At 38.9% G+C, this 20,681-nt stretch overlaps 1 protein-coding gene across 5 annotated transcripts in view; it reads left to right on the top strand.

Moving 5' to 3' along the window:
- EML4 (EMAP like 4) overlaps positions 1-20,681 on the top strand; it is a 162,741-nt gene that overhangs the window by 135,816 nt on the left and 6,244 nt on the right. For all 5 annotated transcript variants that reach the window (XM_054475189.2, XM_063648780.1, XM_063648781.1 and 2 more), the window contains 4 exons: positions 9,273-9,361; positions 10,748-10,845; positions 19,813-19,900; positions 20,550-20,648. In XM_054475189.2, the coding sequence (XP_054331164.1) occupies positions 9,273-9,361; positions 10,748-10,845; positions 19,813-19,900; positions 20,550-20,648 (374 nt within the window). The remainder of the gene's footprint in view (positions 1-9,272; positions 9,362-10,747; positions 10,846-19,812; positions 19,901-20,549; positions 20,649-20,681) is intronic.

Genomic DNA, 20,681 nt, shown 5'->3' with positions numbered 1-20,681 from the left:
ACCAAGACCCATAGAGTTCTGTTACCTGTGATTGAGCTCAGGTTCTGCATGGTTCCAAAGCTTGTCCTTTCCTCTAATCCAACAATACTCTTTGAGGTATTTACAGCATTACTTAGAAATATTGTTAGGAAGGTTTATCTTTGACAATTAAATCACTGATTGACATTGTTAAAGCATACTATGTATACAAGGGAGTTAAACACTAAATGGGCGATTGTAAGGCTAGCGGGGTTTGAATCATGAAGATAAACTGCTTGGTTGAAGAAAACACTGTGTGTTTACAAATATACATACACAGCTCCAATTTGTAAGGAAAATTGTTCTGAAACACTCACTGAAATTACTTTCCGACATTTACATAGCTGTGAAGTCATCATTGACAAGCTTAAAATGGAAAGTCACTCAATTTTAGTGACAAACTAAAGTTAAGCCAATTGGTTTCTCTTGGAGTTGTAAGTAGAAAACACTTCATAAATGAGAGTGATGTGATAACTAAATTGAAAGTGCTGGCAGTCCATTTGGGGATTGATTAGAATCTAGGGGAGATGTAGTTGTCCGTGTTCATTCTGTATGTAACTCCTGTCTTTGGTTTCAGATCTGGTTAGGTTCTGTTGATCCTTGGGGAACTTTCTCATTTGTTTTTATTTTTGCCTTGGATCTATGAATACCTGAATGTATTGTCTAAAATGGAAAAATCTTAATGTAGCCATTCTATTATTATCACTGACTCTAAGCCTGAAAAAAGTCACACCTAGGGTTAGGAAATTTTTATTTTATTTTATTTATTTATTTTTATTTTTATTTATTTACTTATTTAGAGACAGTTTCCCTCTTTCACCCAGGCTGGAGTGCAATGGCATGATCTCAGTTCACTGTAACCTCTGCCTCCCAGGCTCAAGCGATTCTCTAGCCTCAGCCTCCTGAGTAGCTGGGATTACAGGTGCCCACCACCATACCCAGCTAATTTTTGTATTTCTAGTAGAGACAGGGTTTCGCCATGTTGGCCAGGCTGGTCTGGAACCCCTGGCCTCAAGTGATCACCTTGCCTGGGCCTCCCAAAGTACTGGGATTACAGGCGTGAGCCACCACGCCCAGCCAAGGACATTTTTCTAGTAGAATGCAACACATGTCCAAGTTGTGCATGATCCAAAAAAAGTGACTAGTAAAAAAAATGTAATGATGTCTTCATGTCCAGATCTAGATATCTTCTACTTCATGTAACCAAAGAGTAAGCACAGTGTGAATAAAGCATCAAATAAGTACAATTATCATTTTAAAATAATGTATTATTAATGTAATTTTAAGAGAAAAAAATTAAACGTGTAACCTTAAGTGGACATAGTACTTCCTTAACACATTAATGCTGCTGGGCACAGTGGCTCATGCCTGTAATCCCAGCACTTTGGGAGGAGGCCAAGGCAGGTGGATTGCTCGAGCCCAGGAGTTTGAAACCGGCCTGGGCAACATGGCAAAACCCTGTCTCTACAAGAAAAATTTTAAAATTAGCCAGGCATGGTGGTGTGTGCACCTGTAGTCCCTGCTACTCGGGAGGCTGAGGCAGGAGGATTGCTTGATCCCAGGAGGCAGAGGTTGCAGTGAACTGAGATCACGCCATTGCACACCAGCCTGGGCACTGTCTCAAAACAAAAAACAAAAGTTAATGCTCACATAGAAAGGATTCTTTTTAACAACTTTCTTGAGATATAATTCACATACCCCCCCCAAAAAAAGAAATAAAAAATAATTCACATACTATAAAATTCACTGATTTAAGATATATAATTCAGTAAGTTTACAGGGTTGTGCAGCTATCCTCACAGTCTAATTTCAGAACAATTTTTAACCCAGGAAGAAATCCTGTACCCATTAATAGTCATTCCCCATGACCCCACCCACCTCCCCCTTACTCTAGGCAACTGTGACCCACTTTCTGTTTTTGTAGGTTTTCTATTCTGGGCATTTTCTATAAATGGAATGAATCATATAACGTGAAGTTTAGTGATTAGCTTCTTTCAGTTAATGTTTTCAAGGTTTATCCACGTTGAGTACTTCATATATAGCATGTATTATGGCCAAATAACATTCCGTTGTATGGATATACCACCTTCATCAACTGATGGACATAGGGGTTATTTCCACTTTTTGGCTACTATGAATAATGCTGCTACATACATTCATATACGAGCTTTAGAGTGGATATATGTTTTCAGCTCTCTGGGTTATAAGGGAGTAGAATTGTTGGGTTAAAACTCCATGTTTAACATTTTAAGGCCAGGCACAATGGCTCACACCTGTAATCCCCACACTTTGGGAGGCTGAAGCAGGAGGATCACTTGAGCCTAGGAGTTCGAGACCAGCCTGGGCAATATAGCAAGACCTTGCCTCTACAAAAAATAAAAAAAAAATTAGCCAGGCATGGTGGCGCGTGCCTGTGGTCCCAGCTACTCAGGAGCCTGAGGTGGGAGGATAATTTGAATCTGGGAGGTTGAGGCTATCATAGTGAGCTATGATGGCACCACTGCACTCCAGCCTGGATGACAGAGCGAGACCCTTTCTCAAAACCAAAACAACCACCACAAAAAAAAAAAAAATTTTTTTTTTTTTTTAGGAACTACCAAACTTTTTCACAGCAGCCATATTGTCTTATGATTCTACCAGCAATGTGTGAGGGTTTCAGTTTCTCCACATCCTTGCCAGTACATATTATCTGTGTTTTGATTATAGCCATCCTCGTGGGTGTGAAGTAGTTTTTCATTATGCTTTTGATTTGCATTTCTCTGATGGCTAATGATGAGCATTTCTTCAAGTACTTATTGGCCACTTGTATATCCTCTTTAGAGAAATGTATGTTGAAATCCTGTGCCCATCTTTGAATTGGGTTGTCTGTTCTTGTAAGAGTTTTTTTATGTATTCTGGATACAGTTCCTTATAGATCTTTTTCAAATATTTTTCTCATTCTGAGGGTGGTCTTTTCACTTTCTTGATGTTGTTAATACCACCAGAGTTTTAAGTTTTGATGTAGTTTAGTTTATCTGTTCTTTCTCTTGTTTCTTGGGCATAAATATTTACTTCTATGTTTTCTTCTAAGAGTTTTATATTTTAGCTCTTACCTTTAGGTCTCCAATTTGTCTTGAGTTAATCTTCATATATAGTATGGCCCAGTAGGTGTCTAACTTCATTCTTTTGTATGTGGATATTCAGTTACAGCACCATTTGTTGAAAAGACTTTTCTTTCTCCATTGAATAGTATTGGCACCGTTTTTGAAAATAAATTGACCAAAGATGTATGAGATTTTCTCTGGACTTTGAATTCTGTTCCATTTATATATATATATATATATATATATACACACATACACACACACACACACACATATACACACACACACATATATACACACACATATATACACACACATATACACACACATATATACACATATATATACACACACACATATATATGTATACACACACATATTTATACACACACATATATATATACACATATATATATATACACACACATATATATATATCTGTGCTTATGCCAGTACCATAGTTGTAATCATTATGGGATTCTGTAAGGCCTAATGGATCTTTCTTCCTTTCTCCCCTTCCCCTTCCCATTCCCCTTTCCCTTCCCCTTCCCTTTTCCCTTTTGCAGAGTCTTGCTCTGTCTCCCAGGCTGGAGTGCAGTGACGCAGTCTCAGCTCACTGCAGCCTCTGCCTCCTGGATTCAAGTGATTCTCATGCCTCACCCTCCCAAGTAGCTGGGACTACAAGCGTGCACCACCATGCCTGGCTAATTTTTGTATTTCTAGTAGAGACAGGGTTTCACCATGTTGGTCAAGCTGGTCTTGAACTCTTGACCTCAAGTGATCTGCTTGTCTCAGCCTCCCACAGTGCTGGAATTACGGGCATGAGCCACCACACCCAGCCAGAGGTTTGGTTCTAATGTATATACTCTAGACTAGAATAAGAATACAATGAAATAGTAAAAACTTAAATATTTATTTGGCCATCATGGTGGCTTAGGCTGAAGGCCCAGGCAGGAAGATCTCTTGAAGCCAGGAGTGAAATTTTAAAAAAATTTTAATTTGTAGAAAATCCCCTTGGCTAGAGGATTTGTTGTTAGAGATGAGCCTCTGAGCCCAAAAGTCTTTTCTGAAGGTAAAACATAGTCCTTGCAATGAAAAGGGGTGAGAATCCAAAATTATATATGGAAGTTGTATATCTTTAATAACAAACACTGAATTACTACTAAAAATGATTTACCAAAAGTAGAAGAATTAGTGTCTAATAATGTATTAATAATTAAAGAAATAGAAAACTTAGGCACGGTTTTGGTGGGGGTTTTTTGGTTTCTTTTTTGATAGTCACTATCTCTAACCAGTAAATGACTTTAAGAGTTTTAGGTTTCTACACATTTTACCAAAACAGACACTCCAGGGTTTCATTACATTCTCAGGGAGTGTCCAAAGAGATAAAATTACATAGTTGTCCTAGGAAGATTAAACTGACTTTGAAACAGTCTTAAAACAGTATTAGTTGGGGCTTCTCCAAAATAAAAATTGGGCTGGTGCGGTGCTCACACCTGTAATCCCAGCACTTTGGGAGGCCAAGGTGGGAGGATTGCTTGAGCCTCGGAGTTCGAGACCAGCAACATGGCAAAAACCCTCCTCTACAAAAAATTAGCCAGGTATGGTAGCACATGCTTTTGGTCCCAGCTACTCGGGAGGCTAAGGTGGGAGGCTCACCTGAGAGCCTGGGAGGTTGAGGCTGCAGTAAACTGCACTCCAGCCTGGGCAACAGAGCGAGACCCTGTCTCAAAAAAAAAAAAGGTAATAATTTTTAAATGCATGAGAGTGTCATAAAGTTTCCATAAACGCATTAAAAACTCACCTGATACAGAGCAGTTCTGTATCTTGTCATTTTGGTGTGTCAGTTCAGTCTGAATTGGGATATTATTTTGTTCCCTTACTCTAAAAAGGCACTTGGCATCAGCTTTGGCATTTCTAGGCCCAGAAGAATTTCAGAGGGATACTCATAAAAATTGGTTAATGAGTTACATTCTCAGAAGAAACATAACCTATGGGTACTGTCCAGTTGCAATAAAGTATATGTCTTATGTGCTTTTTTTTATTTTATATTTTACTTTTAATGTTATTTTAAAATAAAACAGAGATGAGGTCTCGCTACATTGCCCAGTCTGGTTTTGAATTCCTGTGTTCAAGTGATCCTCCTGCGTCAGCCTCCCAGAGTGCTAGGATTGCAGACATGAGGCACCATGCCCGGCCTTCCTATGCACTTTTTGAAATGAAAATAATTGGTAAACATGAAGCATGTGGCTTCAAAGTGCCAGTTTTCCTGCTTATTAGCATTTAAACTCAAGTATTCACATATAAAAGATATTTATCTTACCTGAGTAGATGACAAAATTCGGTTAGCTTCCTGGAAGTTTCAGCTCATAGCTCACAAATTACTAAAATTTATGAATGTGTTTAGTTAGAGATTTCACTGATAGGTTATAAATCAAAAATAAAATTCTAAGCCCCCCCCCCCACCATCTGGCTGGACCCCTCATCTCTGCCAGGACATTCCAAAATTAACCTGAAAAACTGGTTCAGGCCATAACAGGAAGGGAAGGTCATGCCTTGTTATAACCTCTTAGAATTCAGGAAAAGCCAACCAACATTTAATATTAATACAGACCTTAAGTCTGATAAGAAACATTTAGTCTATTCTCTCTGTAGCCTACCTGAAGACTTCATCTGCACGATAAAACTCTGGTCTCCACAACCCCATATCATAACCCAGACAATTCCTTTCTACTGATAATAACCAATTGCCAATCAGAATTTTTTTTTTTTTTTTTAGATGGAGTCTTGCTCCGTCGCCCAGGCTGGAGTGCAGTGGCGCGATCTCGGCTCACTGCAACCTCCACCTCCCGGGTTCAAATGATTCTTCTGCCTCAGCCTCCCTAGTAGCTGGGACTACAGGCGCGTGCCACCATGCCCAGCTAATTTTTTATATTTTTACTAGAGATGGGGTTTCACCTTGTTAGCCAGGGTGGGCTCGATCTCCTGACCTCGTGATCCACCCACCTCGGCCTCTGAAAGTGCTGGGATTACAGGCGTGAGCCACTGCATCCGGCCTGCCAGTCAGAAAATTTTTAAATCTACCTATAACCTGATAGCCCCCACCTACCTTCAAGTTGTCCTGCCTTTCCCTACTGAACCAATGTATATCTTTTTTTTTTTTTTTTTGAGACGAAATCTCGCTCTGTCACCCAGGCTGGAGTGCAGTGGTGCCATTTCAGCTCACGGCAAGCTCCACTGCCTGGGTTCACGCCATTCTCCTGCCTCAGCCTTCCAAGTAGCTGGAACTACAGGCGCCCGCCACCATGCCTGGCTAATTTTTTGTATTCTTAGTAGAGACGGGGTTTCACCGGGTTAGCCAGGATGCCAGGATGGTCTCGAGCTCCTGACCTCGTGATCCGCCTGCCTCAGCCTCCCAAAGTGCTGGGATTACAGGCGTGAGCCACTGCGCCTGGCTGAACCAATGTATATCTTAACATGTGTTTGATTGATGTCTCATGTCACCCTAAAATGTATAAAACTAGGCTGTGCCTCGACCACCTTGGCCACATGTTCTCTGAGGGCTGTCTCACCATGGGCCATGGTCACTCATATTTGGCTCAGAATAAATCTCTTCGAATATTTTACAGAGTTTGACTCTTTGTAGACAAGGTAAAAAATTGGGATCTTTGAGTCTTCAATTCTACCTTGAATACACTAAGCCACGTTAAACCATCCCACCAAGCTTTAAAAAAAAATCCTTCAAGCCCTTTTCTCTCTTCTAAATATTTCTTTTAACTTAAGAGGGAAATGGTCCTTTTCCCAGATATTAGTTATAATGCTTTAAAATGAAAAGAAACTTATTGGCCGGGTGCAGTGGCTCATGCCTGTAATCCCAGCACGTTGGGAGGACAAGGCGAGGGGATCACCTGAAGTCAGGAGTTCGAGACCAGCCTGGTCAACATGGCAAAACCCCATCTCTACTAAAAATACAAAAAATTATCTGGGTGTGGTGGCACACGCCTGTAGTCCCAGCTACTTGGGAGGCTGAGACATGAGAATCGCTTGAACCCGGAGGCGGAGGTTGCAGTGAGCCGAGATAGCGCCACTCCACTCCAGTCTGGGTGACAGAGTGAGACTCTGTCTCAAAAAAAAAAAAAAAAAACCTACCATCATGATTCTTTTTATATTGGCTTATATTAGTGGTGGAATTTTTTCCATCTGAATAATTAAAAATGAAACTTGACTCAGATGGTAGAAGCAGATAAAAAATAAAGATTAAAAATAAAAACTTGCCGGGCATGGTGGCTCATGCCTATAATCCCAGCACTTTGGGAGCCTGAGGTGGGCAGATCACCAGAGGTCAGGAGTTCAAGACCAGCCTGGCCAATATGGTAAAACCCTGTCTCTACTAAAAATACGAAAATTAGCTGAGCGTGGTGGCGCCCACCTGTAATCCCAGCTACTCAAGAGACTGAGGCATGAGAATCGCTTGAACCCAGGAGGCGGAGGTTGCAGTGAGTCAAGATCGTGCCACTGCACTCCAGCCTGGGGGACGAAAGCAAGCCTCTGTCTCAAAAAAAAAAAAAAAAAAACTTGCTGCTTTTTTTGCCCTGTTCAGTTCATGAATGAATTTTTAGTAACTTGTAAGCTATGGGCTGAAACTTTTAGGCAGCTAACCTAATTCTGTCATCTACTCAGGTAAGAGAAATAGAATTTATATGTGAATACTTGAGTTTAAAGGCCAATAAGTAGTGATTTTGTTTTTCTAGTCTTGTCCTGTTCTTTCCATCCCATCCATTTTCTTCCTGCACACTGCACTACTATTAAATACCTCTTGTTAAATTTGGCTTTTGTCATGTTCAAGACTTACTTTTAATGTATTTGTTCACTTATTCATTCTGCAGATATTTAGTGCTTACTCTGATCTGGGCAGTGCTCAACTCTGAATTCTTCCAACCAGCTGTGCATGCTGCCATCCTCTCTCTTATGCAGCCTTAAGTTTGTCTGTCCATGGTTCCCATCTTTGCTTTATATCCCTGGTCTCACCACGTCCTTCTGAAGTACTGATCCTCCCCTTCAAATACTTTTAGAAAAAAGGTCTGATAATAGTGATTTATAATGTTGTTGGATTTAATTCGTTGTTTTACCTCTCAAGAGGCATTTGCATTTTGACTTTTCCTATAAATATGAATGAAAAGATACCTCTTTCAAAAAATTTAGAGCTTCCCTGTGCAAGTGTTGGAGGTCTCAGGGAGGAGAGTGCTCCCTGCTGGTTCTTTTGAATCACACCAAATGAATGGCTTGCTACTGTTCCCTCCCATCTTCATATTGTCCATGGTTTTTCCCACCTCCTTAGCTATACAGCTGCTATTCCTCCTGCCTAAAATGTCTGAACATTCCCTCAGTGTTCAGCTCAGCCCACATCTTACATCTTCCCTAAGGATGTTTTTCTATTGCTATCATTCATTTTCCTCCTGTGAGTTCCTCTGTTATATTGAGTCACCATCACTGAGGTTGGCATTTCTTCATTCTTTGTTTCAATTGACTCATTTCCTTTCTCCCAACTTGGTGTCTTCTTCAAGAACACTGATCCTGTATTTCTGTTTTCTATTTAAACAGTGCCTAGCAAAGAGACAGGAATGGCAGTCAATGAATACCCAAATAGACATGAGAATATGTCTAGGCCCATGTCTATTTATGTATATTTTATCTAGCAGCATTTTGCTAAATGAATGTATCCTTCATTAGAAGAAGAAAACATATCACACTTAAGGACCATTATTTAAAAATCTTAAAATTAAAAAAATAGACCTGTCTGGGCACAGTGGCCACATGCCCGTAATCTCATTACTTTGGGAGGCTGAGGTGGGAGGACCGCTTGAGGCCAGGAGTTTAAGGCCAGCCCAGATAACATAGTAAGACCCCATCTCTAAAAACAAAAAAGAAATTAAAAATTAGCCAGGCACAGTGGCATGCACTTGTAGTCCCAGCAACTCAGGAGGCTGAGGTGTGGGAGGATGGTGTGACCCCAGAAGTTCAAGGCTGTGGTGAGCTAGGATCACTCCATGCACACCAGCCTTATGACAAAGCAAGACTCTGTCTCAAAAAAAAAAGAAAAAAAAAAACAACTTTTTTTTTTTCTATAAATGCTAATATCTGAAGAAAATTTTGATTTTTACTTCTTAACAGGTGGTTTGTTCTGGATGCAGAAACCAGAGATCTAGTTTCTATCCACACAGATGGGAATGAACAGCTCTCTGTGATGCGCTACTCAATAGGTAGGCAAATTTACTCCCACCTCCCAAGCCTGGCATTCACAGCACTTCACTGCAATTGCATAGTTTTACTTTTGATAAGGCTGACTACTTTTTTCTCTCTTTAGAGTTGTTAAGTATTAAATCTGTTTCCCCCAACATCAAATTAAATTCTGCTGCCAGAAACTGCAAAAGATCTGCTAAAGTTTAAACAACATTCTGAATCATCAAATTTAAAATGGACAGCTGCATTTGCAATTGAAAGCAGAGCGAAGTGCAGTCAAATCCCCTTTTTCCAGAACTACACATACTTAGAATTTTGAATAGGTATTAGGCTAAATGTCACATCTGGTTAGCAACCTTTTCTTTCTTTATAAGAGAATGTAAAAGAAATTACAGAGAAATTCAAAATACACAAATTTTATAGGCCCTTCAAGTCCTTTAGCATCTAGTGCATTGTTTCGGTTACATAGTAATGATTGGTTTTTTAATTAAATACTTAGCAATTCTCTATAAGAATTTGATATATTCCTTTAGCCAGTTTGAGAATAATTATTTGTACTTTATTCACAATATTAAGTTTCTATGATAATACTCCAGTTACCTTTTCTTGTTATTAATGTAGCTTTGATTCACACCACCCTTCCCTGGAGTTAGGTCTGACATTGTCTTTATTTGAAAATATATGCCAATAGTTGTTGCATTAGCACGGGATCCAGAGAACCTTTTTGATTGTTTCTCAGTTGTTTCAAAGGAAGCACAAAGAGTAGTATTCTTTAAATTGAACAAGGAAGGAAAAGTATGTACTTTAAGCTATAAGCCTTTTGAGTCCTCTTGAAGCACAAAAATTTTAACATTTTTCTGGGGTTTGTTTTGTTATGTTTTATTGTTTTTAGTGTTGTGGTAGCAAATAACCACTGCAAATATAGCTGTCGAACTCCAGAGATGACGTGGACTTTATTGACCATTTGTTACATGCTTAGCACTGTGGTGGGTACAGGGAAGGACACCACAAAAGAAAGGAATGTGGTCTCTTCCCAAGAGCACCTGTTCTATAATTGGACAGATCATATATGCTAGCTGAACTAAGCAGCTGTCCGCTCAGCCTGCCATGTAAACACTGTACCCTTCCACCCAAGAAGGCAGGATAACCTCTCTGGAGCCGGTTTTTAACTAACTAGAAGATGAAGCCTAGAGTCCAAGGCCTGTAAGCATCTCCAAGAAGGGATTGTGTATTAGACTGGATGACCATTTGTTTTTCAAATGTATTTAGTGGATAGGATTCATTTATTAATTGCCAAATAACAGTTAAATTGATGAGATTTAACAGCATTTGTAAAATCAGTAAAATAACAGTAAATAAATTTATCAGTATATTTCTCTAGTCAACACTGACCTATTTCATTCTAGATGGTACCTTCCTGGCTGTCGGATCTCATGACAACTTTATTTACCTCTATGTAGTCTCTGAAAATGGAAGAAAATATAGCAGATATGGAAGGTGCACTGTAAGTAGTGAAGTAGAACAAGTTGTAAAATTATTGGGAAATTTTACTTCTGTTAAAAACAAATTTTTACATCGATGTATGTGTTGTTTCCTGTTGTTAGCTGCTTTAATCTCTGTCTTCGAAAACTGGAACTGGTAATACATGATAGCAGAACATTAGAGTTCCCTGTGTGCTCTAAAAAGATGTCTCCTTTTGATGGGGGTGTAATATTTGTCACTCTGTGACTAGTTTTAAAACAGTTTCTTAAAGCTATTTCCATAGGAAACCTTTAGAATAACACTTTTTGAAAATTGAATGTCAGAAATAAAAGAACATCTCATGTTTAATCTTAACTCCTATGATTCTGCCCACCTCAACACCCTACAACATCCTATATCACCTCTCTGCCGCTGAAAATAAAATAATGTGTATGGATATTTGTCTGCATTTAAGAGAGTTAACAGAAAAGATGTTTCCTGTAATTTATTGCCCACTTCTGCCTTAATTGGGTTATAATTATAGGATGAAAATTGGATTAAATTTCTGTAAGCATGACAAGTACTGAATGTACAGCAGGTATTCCCCTAGCAAACGAAATGGCTTAGGCACCAGGAATATGTACAACATGTGTTCCTTTGTCCTCAAGAAGTACAGTCCAGCTCAGGCCAGGAAGAGAAAGGTAGGCAGTGTAGCATAGTGGTTAAGAGCACAGACTCTGAGCCAGACTACCTGAATTTGAATTCTTTAACAGTCTTTATCACAAAACAATTCATTTTAGGGAAACAGATAAAAGAATTAGTTTTTAGAAGCATATACGTCTTGTAATAAGCAAAATAAACTTCAATATGGATCTGAACTTTATTTTGCTTATATATTTAAGCAAAAACTAGGCCATGTACTATTTGAGGAAGCAGACTTATTTGCCTTTTTGCATATTTTATACCATATCTTAAAGCCAGAGTCCATTTGTAAACTAGTCTACAAGCAACTTCAGAGTTTAGAATTTGTCCAAAATATTTTTGTTTGCCCTGATAATAATGAATCATCCATTAATTTATTTAAATCTATCTTTTAATTTATCAACTTAATGTTTGTCATATGGAATAGTACACAACATGATTAAATGAGATATTCCACCAAAAGAAGTTTTCACATCACTGAAGTTTACCCTACCAGACCCCCAATTTTTTTTGTTTTGTTTTGTTTTCTGTTTTTTAAATCTTGTTTTCACTTTTTGAGACACGGTCTTAACTCTGTCACCCAGGCTGGAGTGCAGTGCCTCAAACTCCTGGGCTGAAGCAATTCTCCTGCCTCAGCCTCTTGAGTAGCTGGAACCATAGGTGTGTGCCACCTTGCCCGGCTCTCTTTTTTTTTCATAGAGATGAGGTCTCCCTATGTTGTCCAGGCTGGTCTCAAACTCCTGGCCTCAAGCAGTCATCCCACCTCAGCCTCCCAAAGTGATGAGATTAGGCATGAGCCACTGCGCCTGTCTGGTTTTTAATCTCAACCTTTTTTTAAAAAAAAGTCCATACCTTAGTAAACAGTATATCAAATATGACTTAATCTTGTAGAATCAAGATTTTACAGGTAGCCCTATAGCACTTAGCCCACTTTTCAGAGATTAATGACTTGTCATTGGTGTCACCTTGACATAATGGCAGATCAAGGACTTAAACACAATTCTACTAACTCTTAGTAGAGCAGACTTTCCAATGTACAGTAGTGCCTCAGGTTTTTCATTACGTGTCTTATTTAACTGTACAGCTGATCCAGAAGAGAGAGCAATGTGTGACACTGAATAATCAGAATGACCTTGGAAGTATTGAGAAATGGCAGGTTTATCAAATGCATGAGACTTTTCCTAATCCAGTTAGGCAGTTCTTTGAAGCGTTTGAAGAAAGTATTAATTTGAGATAACCATAGGAACTGTTAAAGTTTGCAGTACCATTTGAGGTTGTAATGAAAGGTTCAACTGTTCTGCATTCCTAATTGTCTTCTGTTTTTGTGCTTTGCTTCTAGCTGTCAGTTCTTGCTGCCTGTTTCCACCAGCTGGTCTTATAGTCAGTCCCCTGCTTTTATCTATTGTCTGCTGTTATATAGGACAGGCAAAACTGGGTCAACACTGTCTCTGCTGCTTACTAGTTTGTGACGTTAGGCAAGTTAACTTCTCAGAGTTTTAATTTTATTATCTTAAAATTGGAGTTTATAATAGTTCCTACTTTATAGCATTGTTGTAAAGATGAGGTCTTTTTAAAATATAACTACTAGAACTACTCTCAAAGTTCCAAATACAAATGCTATTTTCTATTTCTAGTAATTTTCCTGTTAACTACTCAACATTTAGGTGACTGTTACAGCTGCAGAAGCACAGTAGGCTTAGAGCTTTAGGAAGTGTCACTAATAAACTATGATATCTCTAATTGAATGTCTATAAATTATAAATGTCTCTAATAAAAATAATAAAGTAAATCTTATAACTTACAATCTAACAAATTATAACTTATATGCATTTGGAGTCTCTTCACAGTAGCTCTCTTTATGTGGAAATGTCAGTTGAAAAGATGGCTGGTACCCAAAGATGTGAAACAGCACTTCTTGGTAGAGGGCAGCTAGCTGATGCATGGGTCCCTTAATGAATGATGACATCATTATAGTCCAGGCCTTGCTCTCAACTTCATAAGCTAAGAAACAAGACAAGATCCATTTTAGAGATATGGACTTATATCAACCAAGTTTTCTAAAGCTAATTTATAAAATGTCAGTTTACAATAGGAACTAGAACTGGTAAGGATACTAAATCCTAGTTTCCCCTGGCCAACCAAGTTGTCTCTCTATAAGCAAGCAAGCCTCAGGAAAGCATCTTTTAATCAGAATGCTAGTTTAGGCCAGGCATGGTAGCACATGCCTGTAACCCAGCACTTCGGGAGGCTGAGGAGGCAGATCGCTTGAGCCCAGGAGTTCACATCCAGCCTGGGCAATGACATGATGAGACTGTGTCTTTACATATACACGTAAGCTGGGTGTGGTGGCATGCACTGTAGTCCCAGCTACTCGGAATGCTGAGACAGGAGGATCGCTAGAGCCGTGGAGGTCAAGGTTGCAGTGAGCCATGATGATGCCTGAGTGTGAGAGCCAGACCCTGACTCAAAAAAAAAAAAATGCTAGTTTATTCATAAAATATATAAACGCCAAGAGGACAGGACATGAGCATCCTCCAGCCAATGCATTCCTTTCCTTTAGGGAAAGTACATGTGAAGCAACAGTAGAATCAGAAAGTGAGCAAATCCGGTGCTTACATCCACAGTAGAGCAGGGAACGCCGCTGGACCTGATCTCAGTTCAGGTCTCTCTACCCTAAACATAGGGCACATTTGTCTCTGTGACTCCTCTTTCATTGCTGACCACACTAGTGCCGACTCAGCGGAATAACACTTTCTTTGGATAGATTCATACCTATAATCAGCTTATACTCTAGGCTTGCCAAGCTTAGAGCCATTATGACTCTTTTTGCCTCTTTCTGCTTTGATTTATTTTATGTTAATTCTAAAGTTTAACGTTCATAGGTTCCAAACTAGAGGACATCCACTGGAGTTTCCACAAACTCACAGAACTTTACTCTTCCAATCATTGAAACTTATTTCTATTTTCTACTGTCTCCAAATACCTTTTACAATCTTTCTGAAGTTGATGTGCTTAAAATTTTGGTATTTCAAAAAACTTTAGATAAACTGTAAATTTGGAGATTTATCCTGTATTCCGTCTTCTATGTGTTCTTTTAAAATATTAAGTCTCATCACAAAAGGACTATAAACTTTATAGTTAGAATCATTTTTCCCATTTTAGAAGGAGACCATTATCTAGTCGCTGCCTTCATTTGATGAATGAGAAAGTAAGGCAACTGTACCAAAAGCTCATTTATCACTTATCCTTTGTTTTGTATTCTAACCCCTGTGATCAAGCTAATCTTGATTAATCTAGTTACCTCACAGTATAAACATATGAGTAAACTAGTCTCCAAGGATGATAAAGACTGAGCTCAAAATTTGATGTGTCTCATCAAACCTTAGGAACCTGGAAAACCTCAATATGATACAAGAAGAGCCTAGCCAAGATCACTTTTGGCTTCATCTTTTTTCACATACCCTGTCACTTCTTTTTTCTCTCCCATTTCTAATGCTTGCATTTACTTTTAATGTTATATAGCCTCTGTCACTTCAAAAACAGTACAAAAATAGGTGCAGTACAAGTAAACATTCTAATTCTTAATGAGTAAAAGATAAGTCTGACTTAAATGCTGTGCTTAGGCCAGGTGAGGTGACTCACACCTGTAATCCCACCACTTTGGGAGGCCAAGGTGGAAGATCACTGGAGTCCAGGAGTTTGACACCAGCCTGGGCAACTAACCAAGACCCTGTCTGTATTTTAAAAAAAAAAAAAAAAAGCTGTGCTTAATTTGCTCCAGAATCATCTGACCTAGTTTTGAACCCTGGGTACACTAATTTTTTGTTAAGTAACTTCAGAAAAGTTACTTAACCTATCTATGCATCCTAACCATCTCACCTACTAAGTGGACAACCTCATTAAGGTTGCTATGAGATTTAGATGTGATGATGTATGCAAGGTACTTAGTAAATATTAGGTATTATTATTAGCATTATTTTCTCTGACTAGATGAGCCTGGGCTGTACCTACAGGTATTTTTCAGCATTTAATGGTAATCTATTAAAATTCAAAAATAGTTTTACAGTGATGAGCATTGTAAAGATTTTAAGTGTCCTGATTGACCTAAAGTTTCTATTCAGTTTTCAGTGGAATATTAAGGTTATTTTATTATGTACCTGAGTGTCAACATAATGGCTTTCTGCTTGACTCAAATTCCTGTGTACCTTTTAACACTGTTACTCGAAGATCTTAGCCCAGGAGACATAGTATATTTAAGTTGCAGTGATATCCTAAAAAGCATTACAAAATCTGTTTGAGTAGGCAAGAAGCACTGGTAAAAGTAAGTTTGCTTTTTGCCAGGATTTTGTTAATTGGAAATACACATCAAAAAGAGGGGAAAAAAAAAAAGAGTAAACACTTTATCTACCTAGAAATTGCCAAGAAAATAAATCCTGAAATTAATGCAGGATTTCAGTAAGGTAATAGAATTCAGTATCACTGTGACAGTTAAGAATTATGTGTAGTACCAGGCTGGGCGCTGTGGCTCACACTTGTAATCCCAGCCCATTGGGAGGCCAAGGCGGGCAGATCACAAGGTCAAGAGATCTAGACCATCCTGGCTAACACGGTGAAACCCCATCTCTACTAAAAATACAAAAAATTAGCCGGGCGTGGTGGTGGGTGCCTGTAGTCCCAGCTACTTGGGAGGCTGAGGCAGGAGAATGGCATGAACCCAGGAGGCGGAGCTTGCAGTGAGCCAAGATGGCGCCACTGCACTCCAGCCTGTGCGACAGCAAGACTCCCATCTGAAAAAAAAAAAAAAAAGTAGTACCTATTCACTTAAACACATCAGGGATATGGTCTCATTTAAAAGAGGCCATCAAGAACTGGGATCCTTTCTTTCTAAGCCATCTTATTAGTATGTTGCTTCTATCCTCAACATCATAACATGCTGCTGGAACTCCAGCCATCACCACCTAGTTCCAAGCAGAAGGGATTAGAGCAAGGGACAAAAGAGCACTCCTTCCACTAAGTCAGTTCTCAGAGTTTTCCTGGAAGCCCCACACAATGACTTCTGCCACCCCTAACTTCAAAGGAGCTGGGAAATAACAAGTGTTCTAGCTGGGCACTCAACAGAAGGGGGATAATGTGGATTGGGGAGGCAATTAGCAGGCTACACTCTAGTCACTAGGTAAAGACCACTTTTCCTCAAACCAGCAAAAGCGTATCAAAAATGTGGGAGAAAAAATGCATTCACAATAGCAACAAAAACTAGATGCTTTGAGAATAAACATAGCAACAAAAGCACAGGAAGCTGTGTGAAACATTGCTGAAAGACATAACTAAGATCTGAAAGAATTAGACATAGCATGTTTCTAGATTAAAAAAACCTGATAAAGATATGTTTTCTACAAACTTCTCTAAGTTTGATATGATCTTTAGATTTTCAGCATATTTATGGGATTAATAAAATTGTTCTAGTTCATCTGAAATTTTCCATGTATCACAGAACTATCATGGTTGGGAATAAGCAGATAGACTGATAGAACAGAAAAGCATCCAGGAACAGATTTATGTTTTTATGAAGTTTACTAAGTAATAAAAAGGGTATTTCAAATCAGTAGAGAAAGAATAGACTTTTCTACCTGTATTTTCCAATATGGCAATTACTAGCCACAACTTTCTGTTCATATCATTAAATGCAATTCAGTTCCCTGAGAGTGCAGCAACGTTTCATTTACTTAGAAACCACAGGGGACTAGTTGCTACTGCATTGGACTGCACTGATACAGATATTTTTTATCACTGCAGAAAGTTCCACTGAACAGCATAGCTCTAGATGGACAAAAGTTAGGTCCTAAATTGAGACCTGGGTTGGTTGGTTGTTTTTTAACTCCCCAGGTAATTTTAAACCAGTTGCAAACCACTGATTCAGGTGATAATTATCATGCAATTGACAAAGATTTAACTCAAATATTTCTGAATTTTTTCTTCATGGCCGTATTCTTTCACTTTGTCACTTGGGATTATTTTTGTGGTAACGCCATATGGCTATTTAATGACAATAATGAAAGGGCCAGCTTAGAATACTTTTTTGTTTGTCTTCAAGGACATATACTAGAATTTGCTCCTGTGTTTGTGCCCATGGAGTAAAGTTTGAGGCTTTTTTCTAAGCTGTGCATACACTTTGCATTAGCCTGTGAGTTGGGTAGAGGAGGGACACTGAGGTGATTTGTGGGGAGGGTAACGTAGACCCCAACAGCTGCATTTCATCTTTTCTTTGCTTATTTATTGGAATTGATGACAGGCAGAAAATACTCACTTTCTTTTCTAAATATGAGTTAATAACTTTCCTAAGATCTTTTCTAAATTTGGGGACTTCTCCTACTCGAGAGTCCTTTTTGAGAATACTTTTTATGTTGATTTACCTTCTGAAAATAATCTGTGTCCAACATAGGTGTTTTTTGCATGAATATTATGTATATATACAATGCTTTTGATGCTCTTCTAATTGAGCTGTTGAAAGCTTTGCACAAAGCTTTACACAAAAATGCAGATAGTATTTTTACATACTATTCCATTAGGGTGAAATTCTCAGAGGCCTGTACTTTGCCATGACCAATCTTGTTAAATCTTCATCCATGTAGCAAGTTTTAATTTCAGAAGCATGGCTTCCCCAGACGCCAGAGCCAGGCTTATGTGCACTATGAAAAGGATGTATGAACCCTGCCATACTCAGAAAATAGCCAACATCCATGTGCATCTTGCTGTCTCTGAAAATTGATTTCTTAAGTTAGTAGGTCCCCTGTATGCCTAGCAAGTGATTCCCAATGTGTTTTCCAATATACTGCTTAATTTCTAGTGATTTCAGAAAGCTTCACTTCTCAGATTCATATAATTTAAATTTGTTTAAATATGTTAAATATGTTTAAATATGTTTATTTGGAGATTATGGCTCCAGAAAGGTTTGGGGACACATTGGTAGACTTCAGAAGGGTACTAAAAGAATTAGAGTCATTGTTCTAATGTAAATCATTAAAAACTATCCCTAATAAGGTACATTGAATTTGTTAACTTACAAAATAAAATCTTGGTCGGGTGCAGTGGCTCACTATAATCCCAGCACTTTGGGAGGCTGGGGCAAGTGGATAACTTCAGGTCAGGAATTCGAGACCAGCCCGGCTAATGTGGTGAAACCCCATCTCTACCAAAAAAATACAAAAATTAGCGGAGTGTGGTGGTGTGCACCTGTAGTCCCAGCTACTTGGGAGGCTGAGGTGGGAGGATCACTTGAACCCAGGAGGCGGAGGTTGCAGTGAGCCAAGATTATGCCACTGCAGTCCAGCCTGGGCAAACGAGTGAGACTCTGTCTCAATAAAAAAAAAAAAAAGAAAAAGTCTTAGAGGAAGAAAAGAATAGGTGAAAAAAAATAAAATAAGGCTGGGTGCAGTGGCTCACACCTGTAATCCCAGCACTTTGGGAGGCTGAGTGAGCAGATCACTTGAGGCCAGGAGTTTGAGACCAGCCTGGCCAACACAGTGAAACCCCGTCTGTACTAAAAATAGAAAAAATTAGCTGGGATGGTGGTGCACACCTGTATTCCCAGCTACTCAGGAGGCTGAGGCATGAGAATCGTTTGAACCTGAAAGGTGGAGATTGCAGTGAGCTGAGATTGTGCCACTGCACTCCAGACTGGGCAACAGAGACTCTGTCTCAAAATAAAAAGAATAAAATCATGTGACCAGAAAGCTAGTAATTGACCGGATACAGTGGCTCATGCCAGTAGTCCCAGCACTTTGGGAGGCTGAGGCTGGAGGATCGCTTGAGCCCGGGAGTTCAAGACCAGCCTCGGCGATGTGGTGAAACCTTGTCTCTGCAGAAAATACAAAAATTAGCTGGGAGTGATGGCATGTGCCTGTAGTCCCAGCTATCCAGGAGGCTGAGAAGTGGAAGGATCACCTGAGCCCAGGGAGGTCAAGGCTGCAGTGAGCCATGATAGCGTCATTATACTCCAGCCTTGGCAACAGAGTGAGACCCTGTCTCAAAAAAAAAATGTTAGTAATTGAAAAAGCACAGTAGAAATTAAATGCGTTTCACCACAGACTGTAGGAGGTAAAAGTGAATTCAAGTCTCTGTCAGCTTTGGTGAACCATAAGATCTGTGTAATTTATCTGAAATGTATATATACTGCTTCCTCTCCTTTAGAACTTCCAACAAATGTGTATTCAGAAACAGTATTGGCTAGCTGTTAAACTGTTTATCATTCAGAACTCTAAATCATTCAGAACTCTAAATGCTTTCTAACAATTTATCTGTTGTTTTCTAGGGACATTCCAGCTACATCACACACCTTGACTGGTCCCCAGACAACAAGTATATAATGTCTAACTCGGGAGACTATGAAATATTGTACTGTAAGTATGAATGATTATATATATGTGTGTGTGTGTATATATATATGAGTGTGTGTGTGTATATATACACATATATATTTCAGATAAATTACAAATGTGTATATATATATGAAATGTATATATATATATATGTGCTAAAATGTGTCTGCCAGGGGCGCTAATGAACAGGCTGCATGGAATCTGAATTGTGCAGAGAATGCTTGCCAATCTCTTTAACCTGACAAAGCATATGTTATGCTGAGCTAAGGTAATGAGAATCTCAAATGTGATTCACTTCTCCAAGAGTAATGAATTAATGTTAATAGTGTAGAACGGAAGGCACATGTAGTAATAAGAAATTACTCTGTCAAATTGATGCTGCTCTGAATGGTTTTTCATTTAATTACTTCTCCTGGAGGCAGGGAGGAATATAATAGATGGGCATTTACGCTTTTTAGAGGAAAAAAAAAAAACTTCCATGGGAAACAGTTTGTAGTTTTATAAACCCTGTTAAAGTGAACACTTTCTTTTCCTTTTTAAATGTGTCTTAATGTTTTTCAGTGTATGGATTATAAATACAAGTAAACGTGGCTAGTTTGAATCAAGATGCACTTTCAAATACATTTGTATACAAGCACTATGATTATACTTCCTGTTTCTAAATTTAAAGGGGACATTCCAAACGGCTGCAAACTAATCAGGAATCGATCGGATTGTAAGGACATTGATTGGACGACATATACCTGTGTGCTAGGATTTCAAGTATTTGGTAAGGACATGACACCTGGTGTAAAGAAGTGGT

The sequence above is a fragment of the Pongo pygmaeus genome, chromosome 12 (assembly GCF_028885625.2).
Source record: "Pongo pygmaeus isolate AG05252 chromosome 12, NHGRI_mPonPyg2-v2.0_pri, whole genome shotgun sequence".
Lineage (NCBI taxonomy): Eukaryota > Metazoa > Chordata > Mammalia > Primates > Hominidae > Pongo > Pongo pygmaeus.
This window is presented reverse-complemented; position numbering and strand designations above follow the sequence as displayed.